Source organism: Lethenteron reissneri, chromosome 34, assembly GCF_015708825.2.
Source record: "Lethenteron reissneri isolate LAM-NWPU_2019-01 chromosome 34, ASM1570882v1, whole genome shotgun sequence".
NCBI classification, from domain to species: domain Eukaryota; kingdom Metazoa; phylum Chordata; class Hyperoartia; order Petromyzontiformes; family Petromyzontidae; genus Lethenteron; species Lethenteron reissneri.
In genome coordinates, this window is record NC_083812.1 from 6,535,176 (window position 1) to 6,551,979 (window position 16,804).

General features: G+C 37.5%; 1 protein-coding gene across 8 annotated transcripts in view; it reads right to left on the bottom strand.

The window, feature by feature from the left end:
* Window positions 1-265: 265 nt before the first annotated feature.
* LOC133350615 (serine/threonine-protein phosphatase 2B catalytic subunit beta isoform-like) overlaps window positions 266-16,804 on the bottom strand; it is a 58,962-nt gene continuing 42,423 nt past the window's right edge. The window contains exons 10-16 of one of the 8 annotated variants that reach the window (XM_061565147.1): window positions 14,816-14,893; window positions 13,291-13,317; window positions 10,734-10,769; window positions 9,526-9,610; window positions 8,733-8,830; window positions 6,530-6,559; window positions 266-4,364 (exon numbers count right to left, since the gene is read on the bottom strand). In XM_061565147.1, the coding sequence (XP_061421131.1) occupies window positions 4,183-4,364; window positions 6,530-6,559; window positions 8,733-8,830; window positions 9,526-9,610; window positions 10,734-10,769; window positions 13,291-13,317; window positions 14,816-14,893 (536 nt within the window). In that variant the 3' untranslated portion in view covers window positions 266-4,182. Of the gene's footprint in view, window positions 4,365-6,529; window positions 6,560-8,732; window positions 8,831-9,525; window positions 9,611-10,676; window positions 10,770-13,290; window positions 13,318-14,815; window positions 14,894-16,804 lie in introns of all 8 variants that reach the window. The other 7 variants (XM_061565143.1, XM_061565148.1, XM_061565144.1 and 4 more) reach the window with 7 other exon arrangements.

A 16,804-nucleotide genomic window follows, 5' to 3' on the forward strand; every position in this document is an offset into this window, starting at 1 on the left:
AATGCTTTACTGTGAAATGCTCTAACATTAGGTTTTTGGTTGTGATATTACCATTACCAGTTTAACACGTAGGCTTTCGTGACTAATACTATCCATTATGATAGAGCACTATTGCCCACGTGAAATTTTGGCATGTTTAAGGTCTCCTTTATAAAAATGTAATGCAAGTGTGCATTATTCAAATCACATCCTCTGGCATTTCTCATATAAAAGATTGCCAATATTGTAGGTTCCCTTAACTAACGTAACACAAAGAACAGCAAGATTCCATGCACAAAAAATTTATTCATACGGTTTATAAAATGCCGGTTCAAAATACCATGCAATTTAAAACACAAAACAAGAGTTATGTACATGCAGTGCTGGATGGTGTTCAAATTTTCCAAGACTTGGGGAAATGATAAATGACCATTAAGTCATCTTCCTTGATGAATAACGTTTATGAAATTGATTCTTAGCAACCATCAACAAAATTAGTATTCTATAAATACATCTGGAGAAGACACATTACACCTCAACGTATATAACATGCCTATTCCACAGAAAATAATTGAAACCATTGATGGAAGTTTAAATTCAGTTTCACACTGAATTTTATATCGACATGCAATATTTTTCACAAATTTGGAGAAGCTGTCCATAATACTGTTTCAGCCATGCCTTCATCTACATGTGTGCATTTGCATTTTCCTCAACATGTTGACATTCCAGATACATCTGTACATCATCAGCACTCAGCGAATATAAACATTATGAAGCATAAAGCAACAAAGTGTTAACAAAGGCTTTTTGTATATATAGCATTCATTCAGCTATATCCCATAGCACTTTGTGTATCTGAAAATGACATGCAGTTAAACTTTTTTTTTTCACTTTTAGGGCAGGTAAAAATACCTGCATTTTCCATCAACATATATAAAATGCAACTTTAAACATAAAATGCTTGGGTTGTGTAGGACATGGGATTTCATTTGCTAAGCATAAAGTATATCATTCCACAAAATAATGGAAAGGTGTTTGAAATCATAATAGCAAAATTAGATATGACCTCTATTTTTTACACAAAACCCTTAAAAAAGTTTCTACACAATAAAATTATAAACAAAAAGAAAACCAACTATAATACAGACTTGGCAACAACCAATTACAATAATACACCTGAGGCGAGCATACATTTACACAACAGATTTTTTTAATCCATTTTGGCATTTTAAAACAAAAACTTAAGACCATTTGAAACCTACATGGCATAAAGCATTACAAAATATATGGGGGAAAAAAACACATTAAAAGGGTCTGTAAATAATTCAGTTGCATTTTTCTATACCATCAACACTATGCGTATAGGATGAGGAACGTTGGTACAGCATTTTCTATTCATGGGAAATTCCAAGTTTGAAAACTTTTATTTTGGTAAATCTGTATGCTCTTTAGTGAAGAAGTAAAAATCACATTTACCATTGTCTGTTATATCTTAAGTGTAAAAAAATGGATATGTTACAGTTTAGAAATGTTTGCTTTTAAAATTTAATTAGCAACTGTAGTACTGCCAATACATTTAAAGTGTTTCATATATATATACTGTATATATTAACTTAAACATCTCAAAGAACAATAAGCATAATTTAGCATTTGAAAGTTTGACAATATTTTTTTTATTTTATGTAAAGTGCGATGCCACCATAAACATATGAAAACATTAAATTAGATATTTTATATCAGCATCATTTAAACATTCTAATATTTGTTTACTTTTTTACACCTGATACACTCCGAAGGCTTAATGGGCACTATGTATGAAGAAAATGTTTATACATTACAGTAGTTATACTATTTTGAATTAGATGTTAAGATGTTTTTCTATTCAAATAGCATTGCACAGAAAAATGCAACCAATGGTAAGTGCATTTCACCCAAATGCCTTACGTGGTGGGTGTTTGAATAAAGAAAAAAAAATTCTGTACGTGAATGTTTTGTGACTAGAATTTTTCCGTCTTCAAATGGGCCTACAGTACATTGTAAACATAAATTTAAAGTAATGAGTCTGCACTGGCTGTTTACCCAAAATGCATTGCACAAAAACACATGTCACAGACCGAACACTCTGCCTACTACACTGGAGTGTTTGGAGCAGTTTTGGGACACTTTTGGGACACGTTTGGTCCAGACTCGAGATGATCTATCCCCATACGCTTTGTGTCAATGCACCAGGGTGGGTACTGTTCACAACATGTTATGCCAGAGATCCTTAAAAACAGAAATAAATGTGGTCTAGCACCATTCCAAGGTGGCTGGGGACTCCCATACAGGTATATTCCTAGCCAAAAGAATGCCGAGACCTACAGTCCACTTCACTTACGAGTAAACCACAGGGCTCTTTGACGGGGACATGTCGATGGTTGCATGCGAGTGCGAGATCACACGGATTTTTTTTCCTGAACCAAAATGCAAAGCAGCAGAACGCTCATCGTTTGCATTACTCTGCATTCCATTTACAATGCACTTTGTTTCATTTATAAAAACCTGCACGATCGCACACACTGGCATATTTATTCTGAAATAAAAGACCATGGGTAAAAGTGCCTTGTGCAGACACCATATTAGTGGTACAATGCTCACCTCCTCTTCAAGATGATGCTCAGAGCTACAGCTTGCATTACTACATCTCCACAGGCTGCGGCAGCAAGTGCCTCCCACAGCTGCACTTGAAGCAAAAATTACAGCATATACCAAACACTCACTAGCATAACAAGTTAATACAAATTTGATTAATTGAATTGACTTTCATTTGAGTTATTTTTGCTATACGTCCATACATTCCGTTTATCCCATGCCAATTCAAATCCCATTCATCTCATGCTAGTTAAAAAGCCCTTTACACATTCCCCCATCCTAGCCAACATTTAGAGAAATATAGTTTATTTCTGGTTAACGCAAATATGGCTTGTTTGTTTGAAGTAATATACTTGCTACAAAGATCTTAAAAAGCAATTATCGACTGATGCTATTTTAGAAAAAGCCAGGATGTCGGCACTAAAGTGGGATTTACATGGAAAATGGGGCAGCAAAGGCTCCAATGGCAGGATTTGGATTCAGATATGGCAGGACGAAGCCAAAAGAGGTACCATGGAGTAAATCAAGGGAAGTCATTCGGTTAACATTAAAAAAGGGGAATAAATAATGTGGGCATTTAAGCTAACTCATAAACAGCCTATCCTGGATAGGATGATATCTTCCAGTAATACCTATATTGTATAGGTCCATGCACATCCACTGTTTGCCAGCTGGTTAGTTCATTACTATTACAATGTTTTGGTGACAAAAGCTAACAAAATCTGCGCTTTTATTGAGCACAAAGAGTAACCATCATCAGTGACAACTTCCTAATTATACAAACCACCTGTGTGAAGTATATTTTGGAAAGATAATCTTGACTCAATGGACTAATTTCATAAGCAAGATTATGTAATATAAAACCTATTCTTTGGGTCTTTCGGTAAAGCCACGTATATAGAAAAAATAAAACAAAAATATCACGACACAGTCGTCCTCAGGTGAGCACGACTGTTTGTGTTGCGATTGAAACGTCGTGATATTTTTATTATTTTTCTATCTACGTGGCTTTACCGAAAGACCCAAAGAATATGAATTCCTGCAGTCACGAAAGCTTTAAGTCAAGATATAAAACCTGATAACATTACCTTACTTTCCCAGGATGTCCTTTTGTTAGTGTAGTATCTCAACATATGAAACTCATGCTCTGTCTGAACATGGTAGAAACAATGCAGAACACTAGCACTGAGCATCATTCGTAAAAGGCAGTTTGTATAAATAGAAGACTTGTTTCCCCCGGAAAATCCCATAGCATAGGTGCCACATACGTAATGCCCCATTGTTTTGACATTTCCTGGTGTTGCCCTTTGTTGAGCTGGGGCCGCCTGCCCCAGATCAGCTCCTGCACTTTCAGACAGAGCAGCAACGGAAGGGCATTAAATGGAGAGAGTGCAGAAAGGGGATGACGGCAGGAGTGGGATAAGGGAAAGGGGCAGAGGTAAGGAAAAAAGGGGCAGAGGTGGGAATAGCAAAGCTGTGCCATCAAAGAGGCCTAACTGCACAATCCTGACATACAGAGGGTGAATGAGCTGAGTGAGCTTAGCGGTCTGACATTAGCCCCCTGCGACATCACTGGCCATTGCGGCCGCCTGTGCTGTTGCCGTCTGTGATGCTGCTGTTGTTGACAATGCTGGGGCTGCCGTCGGGAGACACGCCATCCTTGCGTGGCGGCATCCGCTCGTTGATTCGGTCCAAGCCCTTGGCCTCTGCAAAGCTGGTGATCTTCTGCTGAGGCGTAAAGCCTTTAATGGCTATCAAACACAAAGCACAGCCAACAAGCAACAGAGCATTACTACAGCATTTAACAAGTTGTCTATTGCAAAATACTTTCAATAGTCTGAGCAATGTTTTACATATCCTGGTTTAATAAAATTCGTTATTTCGAAACTTAAGACTACTGAGTATGCACCAATAATTATGTTTGCATCAAAATAGCATATTTCAAGGATTTCATTATGTACGTAAAATTGTAAAAATATACAGGATTACAGTTTACAATGTATATATTATACAACTTATCATTACTTTTCAAAGGCAAAATATGTAATTAACATTTTATAATGAAATACGGCACACTGTCTACTAAATATCCAGGGTATGGCTCTTAAGAGTCCAGTAGTAACTCAGACCTTACCATATTTTCAGTGGATAATTTTGGACATAAAACAAGATTCTAATAATTTTCTTAAAATTATGATTTGGGTAATATACAGGAATACAAAACAAATTCTTGTATGCCCTCTGCTAGACTAATAATCTTGCGAGATAACATTTTACGATTACAATACTTATTTGTTTTATTGGCATCAATTCAGCAAGGTCAGTGGGAGTGGCTGGTATGGTCTGGATGAAAAGTTTACAGCAGGACCTTCCATTGGATAGATTTTTTTTCTTTCTAAAAAACTGCTTAGGTTATACTTGACCCCTCAATGTTACAGTACCCTGGATATTTAATGTAAACATTCTCAATAGCCACAAACGTTTGGCAACACCCATGCTACATTGAACCTTGTAAATAACGGTGACTTTCTCATGAAGAAATGCACTATTGCCACATTAAGGTGTTTGCGCATTGGAACAAAATACCCACAATCTAGCAACATTACAGGACTATTGCTGTCAGTTCCATAGATGTGTATAAAATAGGAAACGGCAATACATTACTGAAAATATATTTTTATGTTAGAATATGCATGTAGATTTGTTCTTGTGATAAGAGTTTATGCACAAATGAGATATCTTTTGAAAATATATTATTATGATGCCGTTTAAACCAGTGGTGAGTGAATGCCCAAATTAAAGCTCTTTATGCATGTATGGTATGGGCATGCACAACACTGTGCACCAAATTCTGCTGCCGGGTTCAACTAAGCCGAGATTTTATATTATGCTGAATGTCGATGCAATTTACATATATAGCCGCAATCACCAAAAAATAGGTGCCCTTAAGACACCAAACCAAAATGTCAATAGGCATTTTTTGAAATGTTACATGTGGATAAAACAGTCATCACAATACATATTTGAGTAAACACTTGTAAATTACAGCAGAACACCAAAAAGTCCAAGAATGCAGCCAGCCTATATATGTTCATTAAAAGTACCCAACTTCGAATGCAAGTGAATGCTATTATTTGTAGATGTCTTGCAAGAAATGTAATTTCAATATATTTGAAATAAAATACTATACTTAAATATATGAATGTATTGTTTTCAAGAACATAGTTTTGCAACATTTGCTTATACTTAAAAATAAATTTGTAATGTAAATAGATGGCGTACTAAACTTGGATGAATGCATTTTTGAAACTATATATGGCATTAATGTTGGCTTTATGCAATTATATTTCCAAATACACTGCATACAGCATATAGCCATACATTTTGCTGTTCTGCTTTCCTGAAATAATTTAAATATCAAAAAGCAGTCTACAAGCAAGGCATTCTGCAGGCAACAAGCATGCATTATATAACTATATTAAGTTCTAATACACATGCTATACGTGCAAACACTACTGCATGACATGCAACACAATTAAAAAAAAGTGATCAATTTTTTAAACAAAAAAGCAACGTGTTTTGCAATATTTTTCAGATACTCAAAAACGTCTATATTAACACATGCAATATGTGCACAGCCATGCACAAGGTGGCCATGCAACAAGGTTGAATGACTGAATGTATAGGTAAACATGTTATGCATTTCGAAGTGTTCATTTAAAACCAGTATCTCATGAAAAAATAAACAAGTAAGACCACCAACAATAACACAGAACGGGAAACGGGTTAAAACAATCGAGTCACAGCAAATAATTTATATCAAAAACACCCTCTCCATTATTTTATTAAATGTCGCTCTTCCCCCAAGCCTACACCCCCCGCCCCCTCCCCCCCAAATGTGAAACCTCCCCCATACCTTTGTGAGCCTCAACAGCCTCAAAGGCAGCTAAAGAGAAGTCAGCGATCACATGCAATGTAAATGAGAGACAATTAATTTAGCAACAAATTACACCATACACGTATGATGCGTAGAAAATGCAGACCAAGACCAAGAAATAATACTTTCAGAGGTAAAACCTACAGCATAATTCTGAGAATATTTTAAAATACTCTCTGCATATGTCAAATACAAAACGACAATACACAATAATTTATACAGAAATAAAATAGCATTTACAACATGCTGAAATAAATCATGAGGAAAAGGGGGGGGGGATTTAATTATTGTTTTCATTTTATTTTTAGAACTATTTTCAGGAGGGTCCTGGTAAGTTTCTGCAGTATGAGGGGGCAAAGTTGCTGTGTAATCCAAATTCAGTAATTTTTAGGTATTTTTCTAACATTGGGATGTTTGGCCAAAACCAGTTACATTGTATGTTTTTTATTAGCTGAGGGAGGAAACTGGAAAACCTGAGAACACACAAACTCCACACAGAAAGGTGTCCAGAGTTGGGAATGGAGCCCAGAGCCTTCTTGCTGTGAAGGAACTGCAACACCACCCCTGCTACCCAAACTTTGTAAATGTGCATTCTTCATAAGTTTAGATTTTGTGGCAATTTAGGGCTTTCAATGGATTTACAAATGAGAACACAAGACTTTGTCCCACAGCGATGTATCTTATGCTCCAAATTTTTACTTAAATCTACCACACTTTTAGAAACAGGCAATTTGCTCGAAATAAAAAATACAGTAGAAACCTGTAAAAAACAGAAAATATATCATATTCTAATCATGTAAAGTATTATTTTCCTTAGAAAATAACACAACTGTCATGTGATCTTATCATGTTAGTTATTATAGGCCTCTACTGTATTTTAAATTGGAATGAAATTACACATTAAACTGCACAAAAACATAATATATGTTTGCATATATTTAAAAAAACAATCCACATAGACATACACAGGTCAGAGTATCAGCTGGGAAAGAAAGGTAGAATCAGATACAGCATAGAGTATGCAGCTGAAATACAAAACTTAAATATTGGACAAGCTACTTGTGAAAAAAGATTAAACATGAGCATTTATGAAAAAAGACAAAAGTTCAACTTGATTACACCAGGTATGACAGCATAAAAAGTGTGTTTCTCCATTCTAAACTTAAGTGAAATAAATATAGTTCACTAGTCAGTTCTATTTAGTATCAACACCCTAGTTCACTTATTTGGCAGCCAGTATGTGAAGCATTAAAATACATTTTTTTTTAATAAGGTGACAGTAACATACCTGTAAACAGTTAAATTCAATGAGTAGCATGAAATACCAAACTATTCCACGTACAGAAATTCTCTCATTTTTGTTTGAGTGGATGAATCAAACTACAGCAACACTTTATTGGCAAACAGATTTAACGAGTGTAATCATAAACACTCTTTATAGGGCCATGTCCTGGTGTTGCTGTTATCAGTGCATAGGCAGCAAAAAGGCTTGGGTACACATGCGATGCTCATTGTGGCAAAGGGCGTCAAAGGCACATGGGGGGGGGGGGGGGGCACAACATCTGCTCTCACAGACTGAGTTTCACGTCAGGTATATTTTACCTCAAAACAATTGCTTGGTAGTTGTAAAAACTAAATAAAACTCGATGTAGTATTTTCAAATGATTTATTTGAATTTAAAGACACCTGAAGGCTGCTTTTTGCACTCACAATATACAATGGAAACTACTTCGTTTGAACTTCGTTTGTATCACCAATTGCAACAAAAAATATTGTAGGGCACCCTCTGTATAGAATTCTCATCGATTGCAGTTCTCTTTGAAGTGAATTCTGCTCATTTCATAATACAGTTTTAGACAAACGTGATATAAAGCAGGTTCCAATGAATAAATTTAACAGGAATGCATTAGACATGTTCTGTAGCAAAAAGCAGCCTGGAATATGCAAAAGCAAGATGTGTTAGACAAAGTCAAAACCATAGGCACTTGCCAATTATTATTTTGTTAAGGCAAGAGGAAGCGGACTTCTCAGAGTAGCTTGAATGGCTCAGAATCAAATGCGGCAGTCATGTCCAATGGTCGAAAAGGATGTTCTCATTCTGACTCCAGAAATGGACGGTGGCAATCATGAAACTTGTCGTGTGAGAGCAATTGACACAAGATACAAGCATCAGTTTACGTACCGCTCTGCAAGGTCTGGCGTCCTCCAGCCAGTACTCCAGAGGGCAGCATGCCAGTCGGGGTCAATCCTTTCAGGGTCAACACGCTCTCGCTCTCCTCTCTGCAGGCACAAGAGTCAACATGAGTCCTAAGCCAACATATTCAAAACTTGGGACTAAGTGATAATTTAATATCATTTTAATGTGTCCATCGTAGGGGAAGAAAAGAATACCCAAGGACAGGTACGATTTTATAAAAAAAAGTATTTGCAGCTCATAAATACCACAAGTTGATATGTATCGTTACATGTACGTATCATCATACACAAGGGACACCTATGGTGTTTATAATTAACAGAGGCCGGTCTATACACTGTTAGTTATTGTGCTGTGAAATGTTCAGCCTATCTGGAACAAAGGCTTAACAGACACTGCAAGGAATATCATTGAATAAATGTGCTTAAGTGGAGTGAAGGGATACATCAAGACAATTCTCAGTAAGTGCTGGGAACGTTTACAATCAATCAATATGGAACAACGGAGTGAAAATTTGTACTTATGAGGTGTTTTTCCAAGGGCTATTTGAAAAGTGTAAAAATTGTGCCCTAAATTTTCATTCAAATAATTGTGCCAAATCTTATACACGTATAATAGTCAACTAAAGTACCATGTTTTCTATGGTAAATCGTATAACCATGCAAAATGCTCTTTATGGGACTTGAGGGAAACCACCCTGTGCAAAATGTACATAGGCACGAACTTCCACCACAAAACTGGACACTTGGCTCGCATCAAAAGCAATAGCATAAGAACTTACCGGAGAACGGAAAACATTTTTGCCATTTTTCCAATTGCGCGGATTTTGTTCCTGATGACCTCTTTGCGTGCCGCGGTTGCAGTTGCTTAACGACAGAAACACAATAAGAAAGCATTTCAGAAGTTGTGCATCAAACTCGCTTTTCAAGTGAAGGGATGAGTTTGGATTAGTGGACGGTATGAGCTTCAGTCACCAGCACGACATTTCAGCCTCCTGTCAGTGAGGGCAGCGGAGCTATTGGGTAATCCAGAGGTCGCCAAACACACAGCCAGCACACACATTAGTAATACATTTTCAAGCACAAATGTCATGCTATATTGGTTAGATGGAAACATAAACATGAAGCCTAAAATGGAGAAAAGCTGTAAAAAAATTAAGCGTATGTTTCAAAGCCAAAACAAGTCAATGGGTTATGGCTTGTCTTGAAAATCCACGTGTAAGGAGGAAGGGGGTGCTGCATTTTGAAACCATGCACTGTTTTCCTGAGTCGACAGAGATATTCTGGAAATAAAATAGGAAACGTTAGAAGTGAATCAAGTTTGAGACAGCCCAGAGCTGTGCAAAGAATGATGGTGTGCGATGGTTAGCCCTGTAACGTACAGCAGCGGCAAGAGATTCAGCGCTAGCTGGGGGGAAAAAAAGAGGCATCAAAAGCGTCACTCAGCCAGACAAAGCTGTGAATGCAGCCAAAAAGTCTGGGTTCCTCTCGTACAGCTAATTTATATTGTTAAAAACCCCCCACGAAAATTACCATTTGTATCTCCAGGTTCACTTTACATTACGTAACTATAACGGTGTAAAACTTGATTGCTCCAATTTTTTTTTAAAGATGCAGAGGTTTATATTTTCTATATTTGAAAGGTTACCTTTTCACTAAAATATATTATTTCTTTTACATTTTTTTACAGAAGAAACTGCTTAATACCATGCTGTTGAAATTCTAAAAATAAAAAAAACCCATCATGGTCGTTGAAAGATAGTACAGGAATATCGGGACATACGATTCCTTTAAAATATAACATTGAAATTAAGCAGGTTCCTTTGTGAGAAGGAGGGCCAGATTAGATCTGCCCAAGTCTGGCACATGCAGGTTGCCGTTGGTAGTCATTTGATGTCTTCTTGGCTGCTGTGTCAAAGGGCACCCATCTTACCATGATGATATGGCAGTAAATGTCTGGCCGGTCTGACCAGCCTGCAGTTACACACACCATTCCAGTCTGAGGAGATGAGCTTCCTGCCAGCACCTTAAACCAGCACGCAAGATCAAACACACACACGCGTGGTGTGTGGTTTGTCGGAGCCACAGCAATCAGGCAGCGCTGAGCCTGCGCACTTGTCCAACACATAAGGGGCCCTTGGTTGCCAAATCGTTGGCCTTCCTAAAAAGTTCTGTCCACTGTAACCAATGAGTGGCTGGAACACTGAGGAAGTACATAACGTTTGGTATTATTGTAATAAGAATTCTGTCCATGGCTTCATAAACATTTTATTTCGCAGTCTTCATAAAATGGATGTTTTCTCATTTGCAAAAACAACTAAAATGGCAACACTATGCCACAAGTGGGACATTAGCTCATGAAAAAAAACAAATTAGGCTAATTTTGGCACTTCCACTGTTTTTAAATTATCTCTTTCCTTTCCTACGTTATCTTTGGGGGAGGGATAGAGGTGAAAGTGTGGAGTTAATGACAGATCTTTCCTTGCTTCCATGCAAGTAATAAAGGTTCTAAACTGAATTCAATCCTACATAATGTGTGCCTGATAACGATATAAGTTTCCTTACAAATGTTTTTTTTACTTTATTTTACTGCTGCACAAAATTGGGAGTTTAGATTAAAAACAAATGTTTTAAGGAAATAAAAGTGACGAATATTTCATAACTGTTAACTCTTTGGCCAACAACATGATGATTACAGCATTACATTATATTTGCCCCTCCAGTGTATTAATTACTAATGTTTAAATCATCAGAAGCTGCAACACGCAAGGATGTTAGCTAATTTGCCATACACAGCCATTTAAGAGAAGGGTAAAAAGCGGTTAGTGAAGAAAACTAGAGCAAAGGGATGTTTTGATATAAAATCAGTGTTTCCAATTTACGTCCTCTTTGGAATATTAACGTTTAACACAAATGATGCAAGGCTATGTTAAAATTCAATGCCATCTTAAAATGTGCAATATTTACAAAAGCTGTTTTTAATGACATTATGTATTAATTCAACCAGAAAAAAAACAATTATGGCCCAGTCACCTGATTAAGTTAAACTTGTTTAATGTTCATTGTTTATTACACGCATACCTTAGTTACACAAAACATGATATGGGGTCCCTGTTGCCCATGTACACATTAAACAAACAGAAAATGGTGATTCTGGAAACTGCCAAATACAGTGACCCACTTTTATGCAAAGGCGCTTCGTTTACGTTCCATTTAGGGTTATACAAAGTGCACATCACCTGAGTGAAAACCCTGTGCACATTACTTTAACTCACGTGGAATAACGCATCAACGTCCATTTTCGTGTGTGAAACCACGTGATTCATTGTACACATCCTTCCATCCAAGCTTAGCGCAAGTGGATAACAGACTGCCCTCCACTGAACACGACTCCAGATCACTGCAGGGTATTACAGCTCAATGGGGACAACTGCATAGTAGCAGCATTGGTAACTGAAAAACATTTTGACGCCATGGTGGCGAGGTGTTATCTTCCTCGCCTGGTATGCAGGGCATGGGTTCGATCCCGACCCTGACATATGTATATTTGGAGTTTGCATGTTCTCCCCATGGTTACGTGGATTTTACTCCGGAACTACGGGTTTTCCCTCTACATTATTTGGCTACTGTAATATTCCCACGTGTGACAAAGCCACTTCGATTAGCTATCATATGGGTGGCCAGGGCGCCTCTGAAAAATAGCTCATAGCTCTCAATGGGCTTTACCTGGAAATATAAAACAGTTTAAATCGAATATATGAAGGGTCTAAATGAACACTACAGGACAACCCTAAAACCTCAATTTAAAACATTAACCTTGCCAAAGCAGAAGTACATGCAAACTTCACCTCAACAAAACTCAAGGTTAATAATCAACTATTTAAACTACTGCCCAGAGATTAAGTGTACATAAATTAGGGACGCTTCGTGCATTTATATGTATACAAGAACGTGTGATGGATGAATTTAAAATGAAGCAACGAAAAATATCTGTAATTTGTATATTAAAAATATTTCTGGAATTTGTAAGATTTATAACTATGAAAATGAGATTAAATAAAAATCTTGCTATTACATAGATATTGGCAGCAACATTGTGTGTATGTTAAGATTAATTATGTGGTGCAGGCATGTTCAAACATTTATTAAAAAATGTATGATCTTGAATAGTAAGTAAATTCCCAATGCCCAGTGTAAATGTTTGATTGGCAAGAAAAAACTCACGAAAGGATACATGGCAACTACTTCTCCTGAACATGTAAATGATAGTCTCACATATTACTTACTTGTTTAAGTGACAATCTTGCATTTAAGGAATGCATTTCAGTTACATTTTGGAATAGTTTAAGAACCCATGTTAAAACCAAAAACAGTTAAGGCTTATAACCACCAAGCTTTTAAAAGACTGTTGCTTTAATGAAACATGGACAGAGATAAGGAAGGCCTGGACTGCGTGTGCATTCAATAAAAAAGGCTACAGGCCTACTTAAAGCGAAAGTGAAGCTCCAGAGTTAAAATCAAGCCCATGAGGCACTCTTGACATGTACCTTTTGTACAGATGAGATCAAGGACTTCTTCTCACCAAGCACACAGAAAGACATGAAGAAAATTCAAGAACCCAACCAAACAGCACAGGAAAGAATAAGTGCAGTTCACGAAAAGCAAAAACGGATGTTGAATAATCAGGAAAAGCCAAGCACCAAGAAAGCAATAAAATGGAGATGCAATCAGTTATTGAAGGGACACAAGAAGATTAAGTTCACCAAAATTTGAAAACAAATAAAAAGCAAATCTATTTGCATAGGCTTTTATGTTGAAACACTGCAATCATTCTTCAAGTAAACGCAACTGGGGTAATCCAGATATTCAAAATACATCATTGCACTTATATTTAGCTCATACAATTGCATTGGAATGAAAGGCACCAAACAATACAGGAATCCAAGAAAGAGATTAATGTTGGGGGGGGGGTCCTCTGCTTGTCACAATCCAAAAATTCTGCCCAAAATCCACAGATGACATCTGTGAAACCATAAGAAATAAGCACAAGAACCTATGAAGAGAAAGCAAGGTCGTTCCTACTGAGAAACTGGTGTTGGTTAGTGGTTAATATGACAATGCATGGTGATATTACGATATGACAATAAAACATCCATTACCACATTCAGAAAGAAAGACACTGCTGCAGTTCCATGCACAACCAGTCTTCATGCTTATGTTACTGCACATTGTAAAGTAATGCGTTGCTCAAACACTTAACTGGTTAGCAGGATGGAAACACATTAATTTGGTCCAAGAAAACACTTTACAAAACTGATACTTATAAAAAGCAATGGGAAGAAATGTAACTTGTGCTGCAGGCGTGAGGTTGTAATAAGTATTTGCAGCAACACAAAGATACTTTACTTTCAAGGCTCAAAACTCATTTGTAAGTTGAGGCTTCAGGCCACTGTGCAAGTCACAGCAGGGTCTGTCTCAGTGACTCTCACTTGGTTATAAATAAAGTTTACATCACACCTGACATAAGCATGCGGTTAATTCTCGGAACATCACTAGCTAAGCCAACGAAAGCTCCTGATGTTCACAAATATCAAAACCTAAGTGTCTTAATAATCAAGTCTCCTTGTCTGCTCCAAGTAAATTTCAAGCCTCTGACTTTTAAGAAGGGTTTGGTGTTAATATAGTCATACATCATACCTTATTAAAAACATGTCCCAGTATATTTTTCAGTAAAGAAAATTTGGTTAGTATGAAAAAACAATAAATTAATAAAAGCAACGTCAAAACATGTCAAGTAAAACAATGCATCCACACTCTCACACACACTTATACTTGGAGAATGTCAGTTGATATATTCATGCAAAATATGAAATAACTTTAAAAGAAGCAATTGCATGGCCGAAGAGACATTCCACAATTTATTGCAGCATTGGTTCAGCATTCGGTGTCTCATCAAGAGTCCGTCTTGCTTCCACAGTCTTGTTTCATGTTATAACTACTCAAGCATATTGCAATCAGATTCATTTATGCAGATGACACAAAAAGGTGAAGAAAAAAAGGGAGTTGTCTTACCATCAAACGCTTCTTCACCTTCCGTCGTGAGTTCGTCATCAGAACAGATGTTAAGAACATTCACCAGCATCTCTGTGACTGAGTCAACAAATTGAGAGCTTGATTAGAAACACAGGCAGCCTCGATTCTACCATACAAGTCACTGTGTCTGCCAATTGTTAATTTTGTATTTCATGCAGTGCATATGGATCTACTCTGGATGGCCATGCAAGCACGAGCTCAGCTCTTCAGATTTTGACTTCACAATTATTATGATCATTTTTAGGATTAAGCAAGGAACCAAACATAATCTTTTAATTAACCCTCTTACCTATAAAAGTAATTGTTTGTCTGTCTGTGTGTGGACGCCAACTTGCGACGGATTTAACTCACAAACTGTGGGGTTTATTTTAAAAATAAGTACCTAGATATCATGCCATAAACCCCGGGGTGAGCCAGCGCTATTTGTATTTCACATCCATCAACTTTAAAGTAGTACATTTACAATTTAATTCTATTCATTATTATGTTACTGCGCTGAGCGCGCGCCAAAGCACACATCTGCGCATGCGCGAGAGAGCTGAACAGTGGTTGCCCTAGCAACACACACGCGATCGGTGGGGGGAATTTTTCTTTCGCGTTCAAAATGCAAAAAAAACACAAGACTGAGGTAAAATTTTCACACTCTGATGTCCTCTTCTCCACCCCACAACCCCAATGTGTGCAGTTACTACTATAGAGTTGGTCGATGCAACTACTATAGTCCGTAGATACGACTGTAGAGCGGGCGGGGGGATGGTGGGGGGGGATAGCGGCCCAGCCCCAGCCTGCCAAGGTGCCACCTCGGCCGGCTGGGCAATCGAGGCGAGGCCGGGGGCTCTGCACGGGACTAGGCCTCACAACGGTACTTTGTAAGCTTACTAGATACTATTATAGAGTCGATATATACTATTATAGAGTCGGTAGATACAACTATAGAGTCAGTAGATACTACTTTCGTCAGAAGATAATACTACAGTCAGTAGATTCCCCTACAGTCAGTATATACTGCTGCAGTGTCAGTAGTAACGACGATAGAGTCAGTAGATACTGCTATAGTCAGCAGATACTGCTATAGAGTCAGCAGATACTACTGTAGAGTCAGTAGTTACTACAATAGAGTCGGTAGAATCTACTGTAGGGTCAGTAGAAACTACTACGGTCAATAGATGACTATAGATTCCGTAGATACTACTAGTCACTAGATACTACTATAGAGTCAATAGATACTGCTTTCGAGTCAGTAGATACTACTGTAGAGTCAGATACTATGATAGTCACTACATACTACTCTATTGTATGTAGGGTGTGTAGGTATATATGTCTACTTGGGGGTAAAAACATTTTTTCAAGGGGGGGTCGTCAATTTTCGGAAACCTTTGAGATCAACTATTTACCCCCCACTTTCTATAACTTTTTGGACTTCTTCAAGCCTCTTATAATTTTGTTGACGGAAAAATGGACAAATGGTACGCTGGGCTTTCACAATAGCTTAGTATTTGTGTCGATGTTATGTTTTTAAGGATAAGTTTTTAAATATATTTTCCCCTGGGCAATGCCAGGTACTTCCCGCTAGTAATACACAAGTAGGTATTACTGCATTACATGTACCTAATACGTAAACAGAAATACAAATAGACAAGCACTACAATAACATACCTATATTGAAAGGTTCTGAGTTCAAATGGTCTTGATTTCATTCAGGTTGACCATTACAGAAAAATATTAATCTATATATATAAAATCGTTCATGTCTGTCTGTGTGTGTGTGGACTTTGGCCCATACGCACTTTCATTGGACGGCGGTTGCCCCTGGCAACGGCTAGCCACGCCTTCGCCGCTTTCATTGGACCTGGCAACGGCTAGCCACGCCTTCGCCAAGGGCTGCAGTTTCATTGGACGGCGGTTGCCCCTGCCAACGGCTAGCCACGCCTTCGCCGCTTTCATAAGCTCCGTATTTAATTAAATAAT